General features: G+C 47.1%; 2 protein-coding genes across 2 annotated transcripts; one reads left to right on the top strand and one right to left on the bottom strand.

Moving 5' to 3' along the window:
• Positions 1 to 975: 975 nt before the first annotated feature.
• Positions 976 to 12246, bottom strand: LOC142905350 (protein Wnt-5b-like). Its single transcript, XM_076063242.1, has 7 exons — positions 11943 to 12246; positions 8386 to 8494; positions 6720 to 6958; positions 5635 to 6197; positions 4583 to 4699; positions 3013 to 3322; positions 976 to 1608 (listed from the first exon to the last, which is right to left on the bottom strand). Exons 2-7 carry the CDS (start codon positions 8469 to 8471, stop codon positions 1514 to 1516), a joined length of 1410 nt encoding a protein of 469 aa, XP_075919357.1. The 5' UTR covers positions 8472 to 8494; positions 11943 to 12246; the 3' UTR covers positions 976 to 1513.
• A 4887-nt stretch (positions 12247 to 17133) lies between these two features.
• On the top strand, positions 17134 to 21479 carry LOC142922448 (uncharacterized). Its single transcript, XM_076063249.1, has 2 exons — positions 17134 to 17791; positions 18867 to 21479. The coding sequence occupies exon 2, from the start codon at positions 18877 to 18879 to the stop codon at positions 20170 to 20172; it is 1296 nt and encodes a 431-aa protein (XP_075919364.1). The 5' UTR covers positions 17134 to 17791; positions 18867 to 18876; the 3' UTR covers positions 20173 to 21479.
• Positions 21480 to 23339: the final 1860 nt, after the last annotated feature.

A 23339-nucleotide genomic window follows, 5' to 3' on the forward strand; every position in this document is an offset into this window, starting at 1 on the left:
TACCGATTTTGGGAGGCATCACGCGCGTGCAGGGGCAGAGCCACAGGGGGGGGGCTGGGAGGGCCTAGCCCCCCCTGAAAGTTTGGGAAAGTCGGTCATCGGGGTAACCGGATATGCGGCTGCTGCAAAATGCTGCAGGCTGCCACCTTGTGCTGCCCTGCAGGCTGCCACCTTGTGTGCTGCCCTGCAGGCTGCCACCTTGTGTGCTGCCCTGCAGGCTGCTTGAGCAGCAGCCTTTCGAACTTATCGAACTTATCGGCCACGTCAGCGGCTCCGGCCTATTAATAAACTCCGCGTTCAAATCCAATAAAATTTGTTTCATACATGTGTGGCGCCCATTGGAAAACATAAACTGGATATCTCAGAATGTTGAAGTCAACAACCCCCCAAGCTCAAAATCCTGGCTCCGCCCCTGCACGTGTGCACAGACGGAGGGGAAACTCGCGAATGTTGCGCGATTCTAGTTTATCGATAATGAAACTGTTCCAGTGGGATAAGGCGTTGCTGGAGAGCGTTACGGGATCCATGAGTACGCCCACTCCCTACCCCCCCCGTTTGGTTATCATTTGCAATCGATGCAGAACTAGTGCACCACTATACGCCATCATGAACACTACAGCCGACTTAATCGAGACCCAAAACGCACAGAAATTACCGTGATACTCTGATTTAACGTCGCTTCGCAAATTAGGTGGTCACTTTATTAACATCGCCACCCGATTTGCGTCGCCTCAACCCCCACACTCACGTCGCTGACAGCATAACCGTTCGTCCTCTCTCGTTATCCATCGCCTCTCAGCCCCTTCGCCTCCACCACCACCACCTACTACCACCATCACCACTTATTACTACCACCACTACCACCACCACCTACTACTACCACTACCACCACCACCATCACACTATCAATCGCTTCGGTATAACGCCGTTTCGATACTCAGGAACGCATCCCCGACGTCCACACACACACACAGATAGACACACAGAAAATTACTTTTATAGGCAAGGTTGTCTACAAGTGTAGCGTGAAGTGTATACAGTGCAACGCGGCTCAGTGAAGGGTATGACGGATGCTGCAGGGGCGGCTCCCTAAACAACTTTGTAGGGGTCACCGAACCACACTGTGAATCCTCAGTGTGCCGAGTGAATGTTTCTAACATTTGGCAAAACGCGGCGTTAACAAGAACGGAGTTAAAAGGAACAACAAGGCCACTTAGTCACTAACCCCATTAAAGTGGTGATGGTCAAAAACAACGGTGCTTCTGCATTGTGGAAATTCACCACGTGCGGATGTTGGCAAGTGTATAGCAGGGTAGTGAAGTGTAGCGTATCAAAGTGTAGCGTTTGTAGTAGTGTAATGTATAGTGTAACGTGGCTCGTAGCGATGGGCATGCTGGATGCCGTGGTGCCCCAAACAAACTTCGTGGGGGTCACCAAACACCCGCAGGACCCAGGGCTGAAACCAGATGGAGTCCGATTTCAGCCGAGGCCACCCCTTGACTGCGGCTTGAGGCTACTTGCACAAGAATTGATCGGTCCATGGGCACAGCTTGCAATCGACGTTCCAGTGGAGTTGTTCCTTGCATCCGCATTGCTTCTCCACCGTGACTGGGGGGGGGGGGGGACGGCACGGGGCGAGAGTGCGAAACGAACGCGAGAACCGTCGTCGTTTTGACCTCGAGATTTTTTTCATCGCAATTTTGCGATCGCCGTTGACGTCGCCGTCTCCGTGCCGGCGTTGCTTGGGTCGCTGTCCTAGCCCAAGTTTTTGATTCTATCCTAGCCCAAGTTTTTGTTTCTATCCTAGCCCAAGTTTTTGTTTCTCTCCTAGCCCAAGTTTTTGTTTCTATCCTAGCCCATGTTTTTGTTTCTATCCTAGCCCAAGTTTTTGTTTCTATCCTAGCCCAAGCGCTGTATATGCTGGTCATTGCGAAGTACCATAGGATATGAAAGTATGTTATCTGCACGATGCGCCCTAATCAAAAAAAGAACGAAGGCAAGTTTTCCGAGGGACATTACAGTAGTGTAGAATAGTGTAGAGTGGTGTATAGTTGTATAGTGTAGCATGCAGCATAGTGTATAGTGTGTGATGTATAGTGTAGTCGTGCATTGCAGTGTATAGTGTGCGTGCTGAACTTCTTCACACGGTACATAGTTAACCATGCTCAGGAGGTGCGGGGGAAGGACAAACACTAAAAGTGCTTCTAAAGAAGAGCTTTAAATCTAAGCGCCTTCTAATATCGGAAGAGCATTCCAGACGGCCGCAGAAGCACATCCGAGAGCGCTGCACAATGATGCGGTGACCACCGTCTTTGTTCGATGGCCGAGCCAAAAAGCCGCTGCTACCAAGATGACCGGAGTTTGTTCCAACGGTTCACACTCCTGGACGAGATCATTTTTTTTACCATGGTTTATTTGTGGAAAGCCGAGTGGCTGACTCTGTTTCAGATCGCGGGCTCCCAATTCTGTGTTTCGGCCGTCCGTAATTTCAACAATAAAGCTGCTATGTTTGAGTTGTACATTTTTGCTCGATACCAGATTAGAAAAATTCACAAAATGTCCTTTCACTGAAATGTGACACACATGTAGAGAGAGAGACAGCAGAGGTTGTGGGTTCGATGCCGGCCCCTGCTGCTGCATATTTGGAGTCTGCGTCTCATCATCATCACGGTGGCTAGTAGATGTTAACTATCTCGCCTGATATGCAGGGGTCGTGGGTTCAATCCCAACTCTGACAATGACTGCTGCTGTATGTTTGGAGCGTTTCAGATCGGCCTTGTGCTCGCGGATCTGGTCAGAGACGTGACGTTTCGTTTACCCAACGTAACAATCACCACATGTGCAACTTCGTTTGTAGACTCCAGGGTATTGCAGGTCAGGAATGACATCCTTCACAGATGGGATTAGATCACGGATTTTGTGTAATATGAAATAGTTGCCGCTTATTAATGAATAGTTTTAGTTTATTTTCGGGGAGGGGAGGGGGGGGGGTGGGTGTGGTGAGGTGCGCACCTTGAGAGGTGTCGTATCCTCTGTCACAGCACGTGACACAGCGTCCCTCGGTGGCCCCCTCCGAGGTGACGCTGCACTGCGGCCCCACCGTGGCGGGGACGCCGTGAGTCTCGTTGCGCTCGCAATACTCCGGGCTGGCGTTCACGTGAACCAGGTCGCTCGCCGTGGGCGCCGTCAACCGCTCGTTCACTGCCTCCAGACGCCGGCGGGGCCAGCGGGCGGCGCCGCCCCTGCCGCCGTTGGCGCCTCCGGCACCGCCCCCACCGTTGTGGCTCACCAGCTGCACGGCGGAACTTCTGTCGTACTTTTCCTGCGGCAACCATCATCGTCGTCATCAGGGGATGTGGTGGTTGTTGAGTGAATGCGGGGAGCTCCCTTAGCTGTGAGGGTCCCCCCCCTCCCCCACCCCCCACCCCCGTCTGTAACCCTCCTATGGATTCATCCTCACTCTTGGTTCTTTCGGTAAAGTCACGTAGGTAAAGAAAATAAAAGATCAAAAAATGTAATCACGACGTTTCGATTGCAACACAAACAATCATCATCAGGTGTGACAACCACAGCAAGAACATTTTACTGAAGTGGGAGAGAAACCGGAGTCAAGGGGTTTATACTGGCCATGGTAGGGGGGGGGAGTGGGCGGGGCTGTAGGTGCGGGAGGAGGGGCCAGTGGAGAGAGAGCCACGCATCTACAACGATTGCTGCCAACACGGATGGTGGCACTCGCAACAAAATAGCCGCACTGCCAAGCGCTGACGATGTAATTAACTCTGTAAAATAAACTAGTATCCAGTAAATAAGAGGGAACAACTATGGACTGTTAAATTTTACTTGGTTAATAACACATTTTAATGATTGCTCAGTTTGTATCTGTCCTCTGGGTTGAAGTTATGTCTGTGTTTGTATATCTGGATGGCTTCATGAACAAATCTTTGATGGTAGCCAGACGGCTTGCAGAGCACTTTGGTCTCGGAGAAAACAATATCATGGGAGCCCACGGCGTTGTAGCAGTGATCAGCCACGGCGGAAAAGTTAGTCCTGCCGTGTTTCAAATCTCGCGGATACGGTCTGAGACATGACATTTCGTTTCCCCAATGTAACAATCGAAACAAATGCAACTCAGTTTGTAAACTCCAGGGTATTGCATGTCAGGAATGACATCCTTCACAGATGGGATTAGATCAGGGATTGTGTACTGTACTGAATCGGACCTGGATCTTGTGCTTGTTTTTAAGATTTTGGAAATCTTTTTGGTAACGCCTGCTATGTATGGTGACGTGATGGCTCCCCCACCCCCACCATGCCCAGTATAAACCCCTTGACTCCGGCTTCTTTCCCACTTCAGTAAAATTTCTTGCTGTGGTTGTCACACCTGATGATGATTGCTTGTGTTGCAATCGAAACGTCGTGATTTTTAAAATATTTTTATTTTTTATTTTCTTTACCTCCGTGACTTTACCGAAAGATCCTTGCGGTCATGAAACTTCAAATCTAGAAGGCTTCATCCTCATCACTCCCACCCCACACTCACCTCCTCTGGGTGCAGTCTCATCACCTGCAGCCGTGAGCTCACCTTCAGAAAGTTCCCAACGCTGCGAAAGTCGGCGAGCTGCTGCCAGCAGATTTTCAGCATGCAGGTGCCAAATAACACGTGGCACTTGCAGTCCATGTACGCCAGATTGTACACCGCCTGCAGCACCACCACCACCACCGTCATCATCGTCACCACCACCACCACACTCACCGCCACCATCATAATCGCCACTACCAACCGCCGTTCGCTAACAAGTGGCGGTGACGTCACGACGGCACCTGTGCCTGCGTCCGGGGATGGAATTCCTTTCCAGCTCAGACCCAGCGTGCCCTTCGCCACAAACATCACCTCTTGCTGTGTGTAACGGCTCTCTCGCTGCTCCAGCAGTTCAACTGCTGGGTTATGTTTTTTCGCCCTAAAGACGACCGCTTTGTGGTGTTGCGATCAAAACGGCATGGACGTTTTATTTTTTCTCCCTCCGTGACGACTTTACCGAAAGAACCCAAAGGGGTGTGGATTCCTGCAGTCGCGAAAGCTTCAAATCAAGATTCATGCATAACAATAATCTTAAATGTAAGAACTGTATCCTGCGACCAGACGTTATTGTACTTGAAACATAAACCGGTAAAATTTTGATTTAAAGCTTTCGTGATTGCAGGGATTCATATTCTTGGTTCTTTCGGTAAAGTCACGTAGAAGGGAAACAATAAAAAAATATATATAAACCTATAAAATTTTCACGACGTTTTGACTGCAACACAAGCAATCATCAGGTGTGGTTTTTTTTTCTTCAAATTTTGATGATGATTGTTTGTGTTGCAGTCGAAACGTCATGAGAATTTTAATGTTCATATTATTTTTTTTTATTATTTTATTGTTTCCCTTCTACGTGACTTCACCGAAAGAACCAAGAATATAACCGGTGAAAGTTAAAGCGAGAATCATTGCATCAATCAAGATTGGTAATACAACCCGAGCCGACAAAGCCGAACCTAATTTGCATTGATCGCATAAAATAACTTTTTTCCATTACATTTGTTTTTTTAATGACAATACACACACATGCACAACCCACCCGTTCACCCACTCACCAGCCGGCCGGCCTCGTTGTTGTGCAAATTCAACGCCAAAGACTCCCCTCCTTGCCCGCTGCCACGATTGCGATCGCCCGCATCCACGAACCACTTGGCGAATTGGTATCCGTATTCGACGTCGTCTCCGGAGCCGCCCCGCCGAGCACCCGGCGGTAGCTTCATGGCGTGGGGAACGACCCAGGAGCAACCGCCCTGCAGGGCCCCCTGGCGGCAGGCGCGCGCCACTGCGTGGGCCACTCCGGCGGCGGTGACGGCGGAGACGAACGCGGCCTCGCGCGAGCCTGAGGAGACTCCCGGGGGGGCGTCGTGCGTGAAGCCCGCCCCGTCAGCTGGAGACGGTGTGGCCAGACCGGTGTGGGAAGGGGTTTTGGGGGAGAACACGCCAAGCAGGTGGTAGGGAAAACGTCGCCTATTTAGAGACAGACCCCTCTCACGGGATTTGCCCGGGGACCGAACAATGGGCTCCGCGGCCCTGCGAAAGGAGAGCCCCCGAATCGGCGGCGTGGGGGCGCGCAGCTCAGAAGCGGCAGCAGCACGAGCGGCTGGGGAGAGCTCCCACCCTCAAGGACCGACACCAGGGGGATCGTCGCCGCGGGTAGGAGCCGAGCGCCGTCTCCAACTCCGCGGAATAGATCTCGGGACAGGGAAACGATCAGGTGACGGGTATTACGATTGCTGCGTTTATAGCGGCCGACCTGGGGAGCGAACCAGGGCCGGTGGGACGTCTGGGACCCCCAAGAGGCGTGCCAGGAGCGTCAAGAGCAGTGAAGCGAGCGAGCCGCAGCCTGGCACTGGCCCAGAGCGAAGGCGGTTGTCATCGGGTTAACGGGGCGGCCGCTTGGGCCGCCCGCGGACATCTCCCGCTGCCCGAGGACGGGAACTCTGTGAAGCAGAGTCGCGTAGGGGAGGGGGAAACCCCTGGAGGAGGAACGCGGGAACTCCGAAGCAGAGTCGCGTAGGGGAGGGAGGTGGGCGACCCCCCCCTTTCCCCCCCCCAAAGAAGCTTCTGTGTGCGTGTCTCGGGGAACCGGTCGGGGACCTTAAGTGCGAGTGGATGTGGCGGGCTCGCTCTGACCCCTTACCCGACTTGGCCACGGGGTCCAGCGCGTCCTCCGCGCCAGGCACGGTGCAGTTCCACCGTTTGCCCTGGAACTGGTGCCGGCACTCGGACAGCGCCAGGTGGACGCCCTCGGCCACGTGCGCCATGTGGTCCCGGTGCCGCAGGCATATTCTGCGCTGTGCGGGGGACAGCCCCGGCACCCAAATGCACAGCGGCCGATACTCGGAGGGGTCAAAGTTGGGGGCCCACAGTGCGAGCGACCTGCAGAGGGATGGGGGCGGAAGTCACGGTGGACGGGGGATGTTGACTACCTCGCCTGGTACGCAGGCAGTTGTGGGTTCGATCCCAACCCCTTAAAAATGCCTACTGCTGCATGTACGTTTGGAGTTTGCATGTCTCTCCCCGTGGTTGCGTGGATTTATCTCCAGGTCCCTCTGGTTTTAGAATCAACGTCTCTACGCGTTTGGAGTGATTTGGCTGCTGCTATAAATCACCACGTGATGATGATATCGGCCACTTGCTTGAGCTATAAAGTGCGATAGCCAGGCCTCTCCTGAAAAAGTGCTACATGATAAAAAGTTAAATAGAGCAAATATCTGTGGAATTTCTACAGGTTTGTAAATTTGAATATTACGCGATGTACACACACACACGAGTTATTCTTCTCTGAAGTTGTGTAGTGACACAGCGCCGACCGCTGTCCAGCGGCGGCAACTGCTGTGGACAGCGAGTGCACTCACGCCGTCGAGAGTCTACACACGGCCGCTGCGTGCCGGCAGGGCGGAGGAACCGGGGCAAGGGTCATGGAAGACCTCACAGGGAGGGAGGCCCCTGGAACCCTCTGGTTGGTTTGAGAAGGGAGGTGAGGCCAGGGACGGGGCCAGGGCGGGGCAAGGGGCAATATAAAAGCAGCGGTGAGAGCGCTCCGGGCTGCCGGTACTGGGAATGGACTCTTCTTCTCATTGTCGCCTTCACCGGTAATTGTGCGGCCGGACAGCGGTTGGTCGTCTCGGTCGACGCAACGCGGTTCAGGGTCGTGTCTGGGCCGCGGCTGTACGGCAGCGTGGTCGAGAGAGAGAGAGAGGCCGGAGTTGGTGTAACGGAAATAAGAGACGGTGCCTCCTGCGACTGCATCGTCTCCGACTGTGCGTGTGCGTGCCGCACGCCGGAGGAGGATGCTACATGGGCGCAGGATGGGAAACAAGCGATTGTCTTTTAGCGCGCAAGACCCCGGCCGAGCCAAGTGGCTCTTTCCTCAGCGGCGACCTGGCGATCATCACGCTGACACTTACAGCAGTAGGCAAACACTCTCAACGCGTGCTTCTAAATGTGGAGGGAATAATCGGAGGACCCCGGAATAAAAATTCTTAAGACGACCACGGGGAAAACATAGCAACTCCAAATATACGGCATGTGTCAAGGTCGCGATTGAACCCACGACCTCCTGCATAACAGCCGAGGTCGTCAACATCTCCTAGCCGCCATGGTGCACCAATATACCGCGCTAGATACTGTATATGTGATGTATATACACGCACACGATAAAAAAAAATCCCGTACAACAACCGTATGGGGTGTGCAAAATAGAGGCAAGGTAAGAAGGTTGCTCAAATCGACGTCGAAACTTGTGAGCTCTCATCGCAGCAGTGAGGACGAAGACAGCGGCGGTGGCGGCGGCTTGCGGTCACCACAAAGAGGCGCTGGCGACTGCCCACAGCTGTGCCAAGGCGCAGAGCCCCAGCGGGAACCAGCCCACACGTCGCAGGGGACCCATCGCAATCCTCGTGGTCAGCGGCGCTGCGCAGAAGAGAAGCGGCCCGGTGGTGACGATGTTAACTCCCTCGCCTGGTACGCAAGAGGTCGTGGGTTAGACCCTGACGATGCCCGCTGCCGTATGTTTTGAGTTTTCACGTCTCGCTCATCATCATCATCACCACGGTGGCTGGGAGATGATCGAACCCACGACCGCTTGCGTACCAGGCGAGGGAGTTAACATCTCCTAGCCACCGTGATCGTGACCAACTCGACTGCCGTCACTCTGGTGGGCTCTGCAGCCGACCAACCTCATAACCACGTCGTGCAGTGAATGTATCCAGTCGGGTAGAGACCCCTCCTGCCTGCAACACCGGCAATGTGTTACACACACAGACAAAGTGTTATACACACACAAAGTGTTATACCCAATGTTACACACACAAAGTGTTACACACAATGTTACACACACAAAGTGTTATACACACACAAAGTGTTATACACACACAGACAAAGTGTTATACACACACACAAAGTGTTATATATATACACACACACAAAGTGTTATACACACACAAAGTGTTATATACACACACACACAAAGTGTTATATATACACACACAGAAAGTGTTATACACACATTGACAATGTGTTATATACCAGGTGGGGGGCTTAAAAAAAAAACCTCAGTTCTCAAACAATCCGTCTTAACCCTGCAAATCCCAAACGGTCTGCATGGCTGTGCTGCTGCTGCCGTTTTATCTGCTTGTGGGATTTGCGAGAGAGTCTGAGATGGGGTTTGGGAGGGGTTGGTGTCAGAAGGCATGCGGAGGAATGAACGGAAGAGGGAGGAGGAGGAGGAGGAAGAGGAGTGACCCGTTTAAAGGTCACAGAGGTAAGGGTCAACGAGAGGGCTGCGTGCAGTCAGTCGGTAAATCCCCTGCGGTGTCTCAATCTTTGCGAGGTAAAATGGAAAAGTAACATTTATTTTTTGTATCCATGACATTCCAAAACGCTAAAACGCTCGCTCAGATTGCGACGGCAGGGCTGAGGACGCATTTTGCAAGTGACCCATCACTGCAATTCTGCAGCAGATGAGTGTGCAACATGAGTGTTGTTGTTTTTTAAAATCTGTAATTGTGGAATGCTGTGATGTCTGCTGCCCAAGTCATTGAACATCCTTTTTCTTAGCTCTGGGGATCTTTTCCTGGGTGGTAAACATTTTTGGACTCCTCCGATTACATTTGTGGGATTTTATTCAAATGTCTTGCCCGTTTCATACTGGATGATGTTTTTTTGTGTCCAAACTGCTCATCCAGAGGCGTCTCATTCTCAGCCAGGGGTGAGGGTGGGAAAGATGATTTCCTTTATTGGTGGCCAATTAACTCTCAAACCCCGTAAGTGGCGGGCGAGCACACACGAGCACACGCCTTGCAAGCCTCGACAGTGCATGAAGGAGCCCTTGGTGCAAAGCAATTGCACTTTACTCAGATTGGAAGCAGTGTTTCCAGGTCCATTACATTGAATATATCCCCCCCCCCCCCCCCCGATTAGTGTTGCCAAGATGCTTGTAGGTAAATGACCACGTGATCGTAATTTAAATTGTTTCATCAAACACAACGATGGCGATCAAGTACGTTCAACGCATTCGTATATCAAGGAGTTTTTATAAAATGCAATGTAGTCATCGTTGGGGCTGCGCTTTAGTCTATTACGGCATGATAATGTGTTTATATATAATGTAATAACTCTGTGCAGCATATTGTTAAATCATTGTTAATAGAGTGAAACATCCGATTGCCAAATATAACCTTGTAAGATGATACCCCACACACACATCTTTGTCGCATTTATTTTATTAAAATTACATTTTCTCGATAGCATTGGATTTTCATAGAACAGAACGACTTTTGAAGAAATTCTATGTCAAGTCAAATTAGTATTTCAAAAGGCAGGCACATGCAAAATACGTTAACATGAATATTTTTTACATTTTTAAAATTAAATATCTCAATGTTTCAGCACATGTCTTGCCGACACTAATACATGGTTACATTTCACCGCGTTCACATTTGTAAATGTATAACCAGATGCCATCCAGCACCGTTCGTGAGCGTTGTTAATAATAAACAAAATGCGATTAGGTTAATACACAGTACAGTTAATGTCTTTTTTAAAGAGGGCGCTTTGTAAGAACATCGACTTGCAGAGTGAGCAGCACACACAACGGATGAAGGCCTCCCTCCCCCATGTTGCGTCAGTCAGAGGTTGTTTGACCATACTTCACCACGCTGGTCAGTGCTTGTTCATAAACGTGGGGAGGTGAAACAGGCGTGCTTCAGATATCACCCTCTAAAGATAAAAACTTTATAGTTTGATTTCAAGCTTTCGTGACTGCAGGGATTCACATTCTTGGTGATGATTGCTTCTTGTGTTGCAGTCGAAATGTCGTGAGAATTTTGTTTTATATTTTTATTATTTAATTGTTTCCCTTCTACGTGGTGACTTTACCGAAAGAACCAAGAATATAAACTTTAGAGTTTTTACCAGGCAAGGCCCACAGAGCTAGAGATGTTTTTGTTCACAAGCGACGTGGCTATCACAAATAACTGTACTTGCTTATCTACCAGTTATGTGTTACTTATTTATTGGATATTTACTTTTGTTACTTGTTTACCGTTTAAAGTTCACTCGTTTGCGGTTAGTTTGTCGTCTTTGTGCACGTTACGATTTTAATGTTAACAATTGACAGTGGAATGTATTACAAATGTAAACTTCCTATTCGTACGATGGAATTAAGCTGCGGTAACGACGTTAAATCTATGAATGCATGCGGGGTATATGGAGGTGCGGGCTATCTGAATTTCTGCGGGTTACATGCTTGAAACTACGGTAGTCTCAATGGAGCGTGGCTGCTGGTGGAGGGGGGTGAGGGCATGTGAGGATGATGAGTCTCCCCGGTATCGTCTGAAGAGCGCGATGGGCCGGGGAGTTTCATGCTCCCCACCGTGAAACACTTGCACACACACACACAAAGACAAAGGTCCCCCGTGCAAGCCTTAGACCGTCGAGGCAAGTGCCGTTAGTGAGTAGCGGCGCCACGCTCGGCCGCCTTTGTCTCCCCTGTGGCGAGGTCTACCCATCGCACCAGGTGTGCTCATTTGAGGCCGAGTATACCTAGGGGAGGCCCAGGACCGGTTCAGATAATCGTCACTGGCGTTGGCCGTGAGCGAGGGAACTGAAATCGGGTCAAGAATTGACCCCACCTACGTTCGTCAGATTTATATTTTTAAGGTCGGAAGTTTGACCACTCGCTCGCTCCCTTCGGGGCGAAGCGACTAAGGAGCGAAATCCTTTCGCGTGAAGACGAAAAAAAACTCGCCCGCAATGTGGCGCCATTCCGAATTAAATAGACGCCGATTGCAAACGGTGCGACACTTTGGGACGTGCTCCACGGGCCGTGGACGAGTTTCCCCGTCGTCGGCAGTCTCACCTGGCAGGTGCACAGGCAGGTACACAGCCTGGCAGGCAGGTAGGTAGGCTGGCAGGCAGGCAGGAAGGCAGGGCAGGCAGGTGGGGCAGGCAGGCAGGCGGGTAGGCAGGCAGGCAGGCAGGTGGGGCAGGCAGGCAGGCGGGTAGGCAGGCAGGCAGGCGGGCGGGCAGGTAGGCAGGCGGGCAGGCAGGCAGTGGAATCCACACCCCCGCAGTGTCAGCGGAGGGCCCTTTTATAGATCTTGTTGTTTGTCAAATTACTCATCACGGCGTGCTCATCACGAGTCCACGTGCTCCCGAGATGATCTCATCCCACACACAGATTAAAATTAATTAGCATACCAAAATTAGCATAGGATAACCGTTGACCAATCGCTGCGCACCATCGCCGGAGACGCGCCCAGGTTTGCCTCTCGACCAATCGGATCGCTGGCCCTGCCCCCCTCCCCACTTTGGCACGCGGCGACCAATCAGATCGCGGGAGGTCGCTACCATTTTTAATGCCCTACACGCTGAACGCCGCGCGCCCATGTGCGTGTGAGTGTTTAGTTTTGTTTTAATTATTTTAATCATTAAAGTTCGCGAGTGTCAAGGTAAGCTACGTTGACTTTTTTAAAGCATTTTCTCAAGAGAACCGTTGTTGCTGTTGCTGCGGCTGTTGTTGTGAAAGGCCCGGTACACCCTGAGGCCTTGCCTAGACTAGGACAGCCTTGATGTCACGTGGGTCCACACTCTTTGCGTCTTTCGGTAAAGTCACGGAGGTAGAAAATAAAATGTATTTATTATTTAATTTAATTACATTTTATTTTATACCTACGTTAAATTTAATTTAAAATGTTTATTTAAATGAAATGTATTTTATACCTACGTAATTGTTTTTATAAATGAATATTTTTTTATAATTTAAATTCATTTTATTTTATACCTACGTTAAATTTAATTTAAATGTGTAATAAATTACATTTGATTTCATACATACGTTAAATTAAATTGAATTTTTGTATAAATTAAATTTCTTTTATACCTACGTTTAATTTAAATTTTTAATAAATTACATTTATTTAAATTACATTTCTTTTATACCTACGTTAAATTAAATTTTTAATAAATTACATTTATTTAAATTACATTTCTTTTATACCTACGTTAAATATTTTTTTAATTACATTTATTTACATTTATTTTATACCTATGTTAAATTACATTTTTTAGTACATTTATTTAATTTAAATTTATTTTATATCTACGTTAAATTAAATGTTTTAATAACTAAAATGTATTTTATTTAAATTAAATTTATTTTATTTAATACCTACACATGTACAGTCATTTTAACTGCTCTGACTGCTACAAGCTAAGTGCGGCCTGGAATCGTATTATTAAGTAATACATTCTACAATTACAATTCCTTATAGAGGAACCCCATACTAATGAACTGACTACGTATCTATATAATTAAAAGACCGCACACAGACGTCGCAAAAGTGGACCCCGTTGTCATTGCTGTACGTACATCATTAAAATTACACCGATTGCAATACGTCACCAAAGACGACACAATTTTAATTTGACCCCCGGGCCTGATCGCGTTAACTGTGCAGGTGGCGGGTCGAGAGGTGACTTGCACGTGTGTGCAGTTTGTTGAATATTGACGTGCGATGACTTGTGGAGAGGAAGAACGATGATGATGGCAATGCAAGTCTTGAAGTCTGACGCTGTTCTCTGAGTCGTGTAGCCTACCGCGTGCCACTTTGGGGATTGCGTAATGTCATTTTAGTTTCCTCTGTGGAACTTTTTATTTTGTTGATCCTAACGATGTAACTAACGTAGGGCGGGCTTGGGAGCGGCGTTGACGATGTGTTTTGGCGTTACACCAACCAGCACCTTTGCATTCAGAAGTTGGAGGTGCTTTGATTGTCAAGTGGGCACGGAGCCCGTCAAGGGAATGGGTAGGTAGAGTAATGGGGTTGGAGAGTATACACAACTTGCATTTCTAGTCATTTCAACAATTTATGGGCATGCGCATCATTAACAGTGTCCTGATTGATGAGCAAAACAAAATCGCAATTCAATCGTGAATCTATTGTCATAAATGAGTCCAAAATATCAATAGTCATGCTCAAAACCGCATTCCTATTGTTATAAAAATAATTGTACCCCCCATTCATGATGACAATTCCAATGTGGTCATTATGATGCTCAGAATTACACTTATATTCTCAGAATCATGAACATTTATTAAAACAGCAGTGTGCTCAAAATGCTCATTTAACAATTGCAACATGTACACAATCAATTCCAAGATTCTAATCAAAGTAAGTCCTATGTATCGTGGTGTTTTCATGCTTATCCATTATTGCGCGCCCCCCCCAAAAAAATATACAAAAGTGTATTTTTATGTTTGCATGGTGTACAGTCTGGAAATTACTCACATGGCAAATTTCAAGCTTGGTGCGTGTCGGGAAGTACGCTAAATATTTTGAACAGACATACATTCACAACTTTGCCTTTGATATATGGAGATTAGTAATAAATTGTTAATTTAACTACTTTCATGTTGACGGATTGGAAATAGGAATAGCACTGGCTCACCACGGGGCGTATCGCGTGGTATCTGGGCACTTTATTTGAAACGTAAACCCCACAGTTTGTGGGTACAATTCCTCGCAAGTTGCGTCCACAGAGACAGACAGACAGACAATGACGTTTCTAGGTAAGAGTAAGAAATGAATCTATGTGTCGAGGAGAGACGAGAGAGCCAAGAGGTCACCTCGGGAGACGGGGCGGCGCGTCAACCTTAGTCACGTGACTGAAGGAGTGTGGGCGTGCCGTGCGTACGTGTGTGAACTGTGTGTGTGTCTACTGTGTGTGTGTACTGTGTGAGTGTACCGTGTGTGTGTACTGTGCGTGTACTGTGCGCTGTCCTCCAGACAGTCTCGTCCCTTCACCTGATGAAGGCCGCTTGTGTTGTGGCCGAAACGTCGTGATTTTTGTTAATTTTGATTTTTTACCTACGTGACTTTACCCAATAGAACCAAAGAGTATAATTTATTCAGTTACAGAGCCGCTTATTATGGGAGGGGCGTGTCTCTTACCCTGGAAGTGACGTCATGTTACCTGCTTTCCCGCGTGACGTCGCGAGGTAACAGGAGGCTGCCGATCCGCGCTTGCACTGATATCCGAGGTGAGAAATTCTCATGGTGGTGGTTGTTGTTGTTGTTTACCAAGGTAGAGCCTCTCTCTCTCTCATAGGGATGTCAGTTGAGTAGCAGCGAGCATGGGAATCGATGTCCAGGTTGGAACTTTACAAGGCGGGGCCTAGCCACGCGGGGCCTTGCCTCCTGCCCTCGCCTGATTGCATTCACTTTAATTATCTCGCTTAAGTTTAATTTGTCTTCACCCGGCTCGCCACTTTGTAACTTTGTTTTATTGTAATTATTCACGCAGTTTTTATTTTCTTTTGTTAGCAGGCCAAGCCCGCTTGAGCTGCTATACCGCTCTTGTTATCAGAAGCGACCTGCCCACAACAACACAAGGTGAGGCTTTGTCAACGTGTGTGAATGTTTTGACTTAAAACTTTGGTGACTGCAGGAATTAATATTCATGGTTTATTCGGTAAAGTCACGTAGATAGAAAATAAAATGACAATAAAATAAAAAAAAATTGAAAATGAAGCAAAAAACCCACGACGTTTCCATCGCAACACAAGTGGTCTTTATCTTATTAAATTTAATCAGTTATTTTTATTTTCTATCTACGTGACTTTACTGAAAGAACCAACAATACGTGCGTCAATGTATCTATCGGTCAAAGACGCTAAGCGCGTGCCGCTGTTGACTCTGAATGTGTGGAGGGGAACACCTTCACCACAGGGAGAGAGAGACAGAGACACGGATAGCCTCAGCTATGTTGATGATCCTCGATTAATTACTTGGTGGAGTGAGGAAGAATTAATGCTGAGCAGATGAAGGTGGCAAGGCATGGTTCTGGTCACACTGCCACCTGTTTACTCATGGCAGTGTGTGACAGTGTCAAGTTTGTATTTGCAGTAAAGTCTATTAACTCTGTTGAACACGAGGATATATAAAAACAATAGTTTATTTTTGTTTTCCTCTGGAACTCTTTATACAAATGGAAACAGGAAGTTAACACAGCACACACATTCAGCTGAAGTCGGAACTGTTCATCCCCAGCATTCAAGGACATAGCCTGCATTCACACCTGAGTTGCGATTGAACGTTAATTAATGCATAACACAAATAGTATTGTTTTCAACACCCTTTGCTATGTCAGCTGAATTTAGCTTTCATAAATATTCCATTTGTAGTCAGACAGCCGACATTGTGTGCTTAGAGTTTTGAGTTAACATTCATCTTGAACATATGAAGGCTTCCAGGTATATTCATGACATTTGCCCTCTCACTGTGTGCCATAACAGCCTGTGGAGAGAAACCCTTCAGGTGCACTCTGTGCGGGAAGGCGTTTGCACGTTCATCAAATCTGATGAATTTGAGAAACTTTTCATTACATCATGAATATATTAATATATTAATATATGTAAGTCACGTGTGCATTCCTCTGTGCCTGACGTGTAGATGGTGTCGATATTCTTTTTTTCTGTCTGCAGCTGACGCTTCCTCTGCAGAATTGGTCTGATGGAACAAAGGCACTCAGCGCAGCTCGGAACGATAAGTCAACAATGCGACCAGCGTGCATACAGCACGGATCCGACTGGAAATTTGACACGGCACCAGAGAACACACACAGAGAAACCCTTCAAGTGTACTCTGTGCGGGAAGGCGTTTTCAGATTCATCAAATCTTAAAGTACACCAGAGAACACACACGGGAGAGAAACCCTTCAGGTGCACTCTATGTGGGAAGGCGTTTGCACATTCATCAAATCTTAAAGTACACCAGAGAACACACACGGGAGAGAAACCCTTCAAGTGCAGTGTTTGTGGGAAGGCATTTTCATGGTCATCTGCTCTTAAAACACACCAGAGAACACACACGGGAGAGAAACCCTTCAAGTGCAGTGTTTGTGGAAAGACATTTTCAGGTTCATTTGCTCTTAAAACACACCAGAGAACACACATGGGAGAGAAACCCTTCAAGTGCAGTGTTTGTGGGAAGGCATTTTCATGGTCATCTGCTCTTAAAAAACACCAGAGAACACACACGGGAGAGAAACCCTTCAAGTGTACTCTGTGCGGCAAGGCGTTTTCAGATTCATGTCATCTTGTAATACACCAGAGAACACACACGGGAGAGAAACCCTTCAAGTGCAGTGTTTGTAGGAAGGCATTTTCATCGTCATCTGCTCTTAAAAAACACCAGAGAACACACACGGGAGAGAAACTCTTCAAGTGTACTCTGTACCGGAAGGCGTTGTCAGATTCATGTCATCTTGTAACACACCAGAGAACACACACGGGAGAGAAACCCTTCAAGTGCAGTGTGTGCGTGAAGGCATTTGCACATTCATCTGATCTTGGAAAACACCAGAGAACACACACAGGAGAGAAACCCTTCAAGTGCAGTGTGTGCGTGAAGGCATTTGCACAGTCATCTGATCTTGTAAAACACTAGAGAACACACACAGGAGAGAAACCCTTCAAGTGTGCTCTGTGCGGGAAGCCTTTTGCAGATTCATCAAATCTTCGAAGACACCAGAGAACACAAAAGCATCACAAGGAGCCGAGTCGGAGTCTGAAATCAGCTTGTGAAAGTCAAAGTGCCGCAATGAGCCCATCCCTCATGAAACAAGAACCGGACGAAAATCCCAGCTTGGACACTTTTAAAGGTATCAAGGTGAAATATGAAGAGGTGAAGGTGAAATGTGAAGAAGGTGAGGCTTTGTCAACGTGTGTGAATGTTTTGACTTAAAACTTTGGTGACTGCAGGAATTAATATTCATGGTTTATTCGGTAAAGTCACATAGATAGAAAATAAAATGACAATAAAATAAAAAAAAATTGAAAATGAAGCAAAAAACCCACGACGTTTCGATCGCAACACAAGTGGTCTTTATCTTATTAAATTTAATCAGTTATTTTTATTTTCTATCTACGTGACTTTACTGAAAGAACCAACAATACGTGCGTCAATGTATCTATCGGTCAAAGACGCTAAGCGCGTGCCGCTGTTGACTCTGAATGTGTGGAGGGGAACACCTTCACCACAGGGAGAGAGAGAGACAGAGACACGGATAGCCTCAGCTATGTTGATGATCCTCGATTAATTACTTGGTGGAGTGAGGAAGAATTAATGCTGAGCAGATGAAGGTGGCAAGGCATGGTTCTGGTCACACCACCACCTGTTTACTCATGGCAGTGTGTGACAGTGTCAAGTTTGTGTTTGCAGTAAAGTCTATTAACTCTGTTGAACACGGAGGTTGTATCAAAACAATAGTTCATTTTTGTTTTCCTCTGGAACTCTTTGTAAGAATGGAAACATGAGGTGAACACAGCACACACATGCAGCTGAATTCGGATCTGTTCATCCCAGCGTCCAAGGACATCTGAGCCTGGATTCACACCTCTAATTTGTGATTGAACATTGATTTATGCATTTCTGCATAACACAAATAGTATTGTTTTCAACACCCTTTGCTATGTCAGCCGAATTTAGCTTTCATAAATATTCCTTTGTAGTCAGACAGCCGAAATTGTGTGCTCGGAGTATTGGGTTAACATTCATTTTGCAGATATTGAGGGCTTCCAGGCATATTTATGACATTTCCCTTCTCATTGTGATGAATTTGGGAAACGTTTTCACTACATAATGAATATAGTAATAAGTATAGATGTGTAAGTCACTGTGTATATATGCATTCCTCTGTGCCTCGAAACTGACTTGTAAATAGCGTGGATATTCTTATTTTTTGTCTGCAGCTGACGCTTCCTCTGACGCTTCCTCTGCAGAATTGGTTTCATGGAGCAAAGGCAGCAGCTCGGTACGACAAGTCAACAATGCGACCAGCGTGCATACAGCACGGACCGGACTGGAAACTTGACACAGCACCAGAGAACTCACACAGGAGAGAAACCCTTTAAGTGCACTGTGTGTGACAAGGCATTTGCATGGCCATCAGTTCTTGAGACCCACCAGAGAACACACACAGGAGAGAAACCCTTCAAGTGTACTCTGTGCGCCAAGGTGTTTTCAGATTCATGTCATCTTGTAATACACCAGAGAACACACACGGGAGAGAAACCCTTCACGTGCACGATGTGCGGGATGGCGTTTACACAGTCATATAATCTCGTAATACACCAGAGAACACACACGGGAGAGAAACCCTTCAAGTGCAGTGTTTGTGGGAAGGCATTTTCATGGTCATCTGCTCTTAAACAACACCAGAGAACACACACAGGAGAGAAACCCTTCAAGTGTACTCTGTGCGGGAAGGCGTTTTCAGATTCATGTCATCTTGTAACACACCAGAGAACACACACGGGAGAGAAACCCTTCAGGTGCACTCTGTGCGGGAAGGCGTTTGCACATTCATCAAATCTTAAAGTACACAACAGAACACACACGGGAGAGAAACCCTTCAAGTGCAGTGTGTGCGTGAAGGCGTTTGCAAAGTCATCTGATCTTGTAAAACACCAGAGAACACACACAGGAGAGAAACCCTTCAAGTGTACTCTGTGCAGCAAGGCGTTTTCAGATTCATGGCATCTTGTAACACACCAGAGAACACACACGGGAGAGAAACCGTATAAGTGCACTGTGTGCGGGATGGCGTTTGCACAGTCATCACATCTTAAAGTACACCAGAGAACACACACGGGAGAGAAACCCTTCAAGTGCAGTGTTTGTGGGAAGAAGTTTGCACATTCATCTGATCTTGTAAAACACCAGAGAACACACACGGGAGAGAAACCCTTCAAGTGTACTCTGTGCGGGAAGCCGTTTGCAGATTCATCAGCTCTTCGAAGACACCAGAGAACACAAAAGCATCAGAAGATCCACAAGGAGCGGAGTCGGAGTCTGAAATCAGCTTGTGAAAGTCAAAGTGCCGCAATGAGCCCATCCCTCGTGAAACAAGAACCGGACGAAAATCCCAGCTTGGACACTTTTAAAGGTATCGAGGTGAAATATGAAGAGGTGATGGTGAAATGTGAAGAAGTGATGAGCGAAGAAGTGAAGGTGAACTGTGAAGATGAAGATTCAACTCCAAAATGGGAGCTTCACATCGTAAAGCAGGAGGAGAATTCTGACTGAGGCAGAGTGAGGCAACTCCCAGCAGTTTGTGGAAGTGGAGGTGTGGGTGGACTTGCTCCTAGGCAATAGAAAGTCAAGTAGAGACCCGGTAGATGTGTAAGCCAGAGACGATGTCGCTACAATAGATGCACCTTTGTGACAGGCCTTTAATGACTAGAATGTGAAGTTGAACACTCAGTTTCTAGGTTCATCCTGCAGAGTAAGGGCGGCCAGTCTTTGTGGGCCCGTGGGTTGGGTAGATCTCTATCCAGGAGCAAGAGCCAATAAGCTCCCAAGCATTCACTATGTTATAATAATTGCATTTACACGGTGCTTGCTTAACCGCCTCAGCAACTCGGAGTTTTGTGTCGTACCTCGTCTGAAACACTCGAAGAGCATCCCCAAGTAGCAGCTGCCCCAGTGTGGCACAAGGTGGTGGCCCTGCACCGGCCTGCATGTGGACAAGAGCCTGTCAGTAGGGGGCAATGATTGATGTGTCATCTCAGTTGTGTAGTTTGTAGGTAATGTTTAGAATTTGCTACATTTTCACTCAGACGCCAGCATGCAATGGCCTACTCGTTTTGAATGACACAATAGTATGTTTTACATACACTAGGAAGCAGACTGTGCAACTTTTTTTAAAAGCTTCTTGTTAATACGATGTAACGTGATGCAGTATATTTCACTGCAGTAATCCAATTTTGTTAATATGCCTGTCAATCATTTAGAATGAATACTTGTCTGATTTTGTGCATACTTGTAACATTTGATCTGTAAGGGTCAAACATTGAATAAGTGATGTTAGGACAAAGTGTGTCTGTTTGGAAGTAACCTGTACAGAGAACTCAGGTGAGACCCGTTGTTCTTGTGATACAGGTCAAACGGTGTTTTTGTGTTCCACGAAGCATCTGGAGCAACTCATTGTCTTTGAAATAGGTAGCACACTCGGATCATTCATCAGTTACAAGGCATACCACTTGAAAATTACACGTATAGTAGGAGGTACATTCTCTACAACACGAATTGTAGTTTTGTCTTACGTGTTGACGTAGATTTTGTCTAACTAGGACTAGAAATGCTCCTTGCTGATTCACGTCTGGATGTTCGAAGGAAACCCCACTGCTGTTGTTGAGACGCTGTGCACCAATTAATGGTCCAACACATTGACGGCCTTCAGGCCAGGAAAGTCACAACATTTGCACACAAAGGACGCATTCACGCAAGCACCCCATGCTCCGTTTTGAAGTTATAAAATGAAACATCTTTGAATTGTGTTGTGTTTTGAATTAGATTATTTTATTTCTTCATTAAAAGCTTGTATCAATTTACATCTGGAAGACTTCATTGAAAAGGACATTCCGAGTGAATTTTCTCTCAACGTTAAGTAGACGGCCTTGCCGGGGGTTCGGTTCGATGCGGCCCTTCACCTGTTTGGGATTGCGGGATCGAGATAAGGCGACACGGAGCTGGCCGTGCGAGAAGACCGCCGTCTGCAGATCGATTCCAACGTAATCGAACGTCTGTCCCTGCGCCTCCGTTGTCCATGCAGGGGGTGCGTAGGTTTGCAGCGCCCCCTGCATGAAAACAATGGAAAGTGCAGCGCTCATCACAGATAAAGTTGCACGCTTATTTCTAGATTTGAAGCTTTCGTGACTGCAAGGATCCATACTCTTTGGTTCTATTCGGTAAAGTCACGTAGGTAAAGTCAAGTAGGTAAAAAATAAAACAACATATTTAAAATGTTATTCTTTTATAAGGTGATGTTGAAATCGAAAAGTGTTTGGCCAGTTGATGATTTCAATCAGATTGATTCATTTATTATGAACCACATATCTGAGCTTTTGTGTTCCTGTTGAGCTAAAGTTGGAAAAAGTCCGTGACTATAACTTCGCTCAATATTGTAAAAGTGTTTCTTTTATTTAGTTATTGTTTAATACAAAGTACTTCAGATAATGTTTCAAGATGTACTTGAATGGCACGTTCGTTGTTCCGGTGTTTAATGGCTTGGACGTCATGGCAAATGGCTTCCATCGATGTGGAAATCAATGGTGGATGATAATTTGACATTTCGGTGTTGATTTGGAGTAGATTGTTTAACTGTTGCATACCGGGTGGTGAAATGCTTTGCCGAGTACCTGAACTGTTTGACCAAGTGAATTCATGAAGAGTTCGATACGAGTTTGAGCGTTAATATTCTTGCGGAACAACAAAGGTCTGATATTTTAAACATTCCTGATCGTACGTTTATTGCGACAACGTTCAAGGGGAACACGTGTGGAGGCGAGTTCCGGGTGAAGTCTCCGCTTACCTGGCAACCATGGTGGCTGTCCGCTGATCACTCTCGCTCCGTCACAGCTACGAGCTGTAGGGACGGGACGCTCCACCCTGGCGCTGTTTTAATTCACGGCACCAAGAGCGGAGAGCCTCATCCCTGCAGTTCCCTCCTGTTGTGCCGCATCATTTACCGCGTAACGAGGCAACGTTTTCATGAGCAGTGCGTTCCACTACACACCCACACGAGCGAACCATGTGCAACAGTGTGCGTACATACAGACACGAACAAACACGCGGGTGCACATACACACACGAGCGCTTACTTGTAAACACGGATGAGTGGAGATGCACGCACGAGTGTGGTCACCACCTGGCTAGCTACACTAGTCACGTGATAACTAGTATACTAAACTATACACTACACTATACACTCCACTATACACTACACTACTATACACTACACCAGGGGTGTCCAAAGTTTTTTTAGTGAGGGCCAAATACAGAAAAATAAACAAAAGGCCGGGCCACACACTAGAGGTGACATATTGACACATGAATACTGTGTGTATTTCTAACTCACCCATAATGTGAAGAACATTGCACTCAGTGGGAGCAGTGATGGTGTCCGTTGGATTGAAGGATGGCTGACATGTCAGGAGAAAGTTTGGTGGTTGAGACACGAAGGACTTCACAGAGATGGCTATCAGTCATTCTGGTTCTCAGTCTGCTTTGTTCTGATTTAACAGAGAAAATGTTTGTTCACATATGTATGTTGAGCCGAACAGGCTCATTCTTTTTGCATGGGGTCTCATCAGAGGAAACTTGGCATTATCCAAACTCTCATAGAAGTCAGGGAGGGAGAGAAGCTGATGTTGACTCTTCAGAGAATCATCACATTGCATTTCAATCAGTTC

Source organism: Petromyzon marinus, unplaced genomic scaffold, assembly GCF_048934315.1.
Source record: "Petromyzon marinus isolate PM22_M1 ecotype Great Lakes invasive population unplaced genomic scaffold, UKy_Petmar_22M1.pri1.0 PM_G_Scaffold_96, whole genome shotgun sequence".
Classification (NCBI taxonomy): domain Eukaryota; kingdom Metazoa; phylum Chordata; class Hyperoartia; order Petromyzontiformes; family Petromyzontidae; genus Petromyzon; species Petromyzon marinus.

Bases quoted from the DNA above. Each gene is read 5' to 3' on its own strand.
- LOC142905350 (XM_076063242.1), bottom strand. From the start codon at position 8,471: ATGGGTCCCCTGCGACGTGTGGGCTGGTTCCCGCTGGGGCTCTGCGCC. The intron at 4,700-5,634 runs GTGAGTGGGTGA...GTGGTGCTGCAG, and splicing joins ACAACGAGGCCGGCCGGCTG to GCGGTGTACAATCTGGCGTA. The intron at 3,323-4,582 runs GTGAGCTCACGG...TGGTTGCCGCAG, and splicing joins GCGTTGGGAACTTTCTGAAG to GAAAAGTACGACAGAAGTTC.
- LOC142922448 (XM_076063249.1), top strand. From the start codon at position 18,877: ATGGAGCAAAGGCAGCAGCTCGGTACGACAAGTCAACAATGCGACCAG.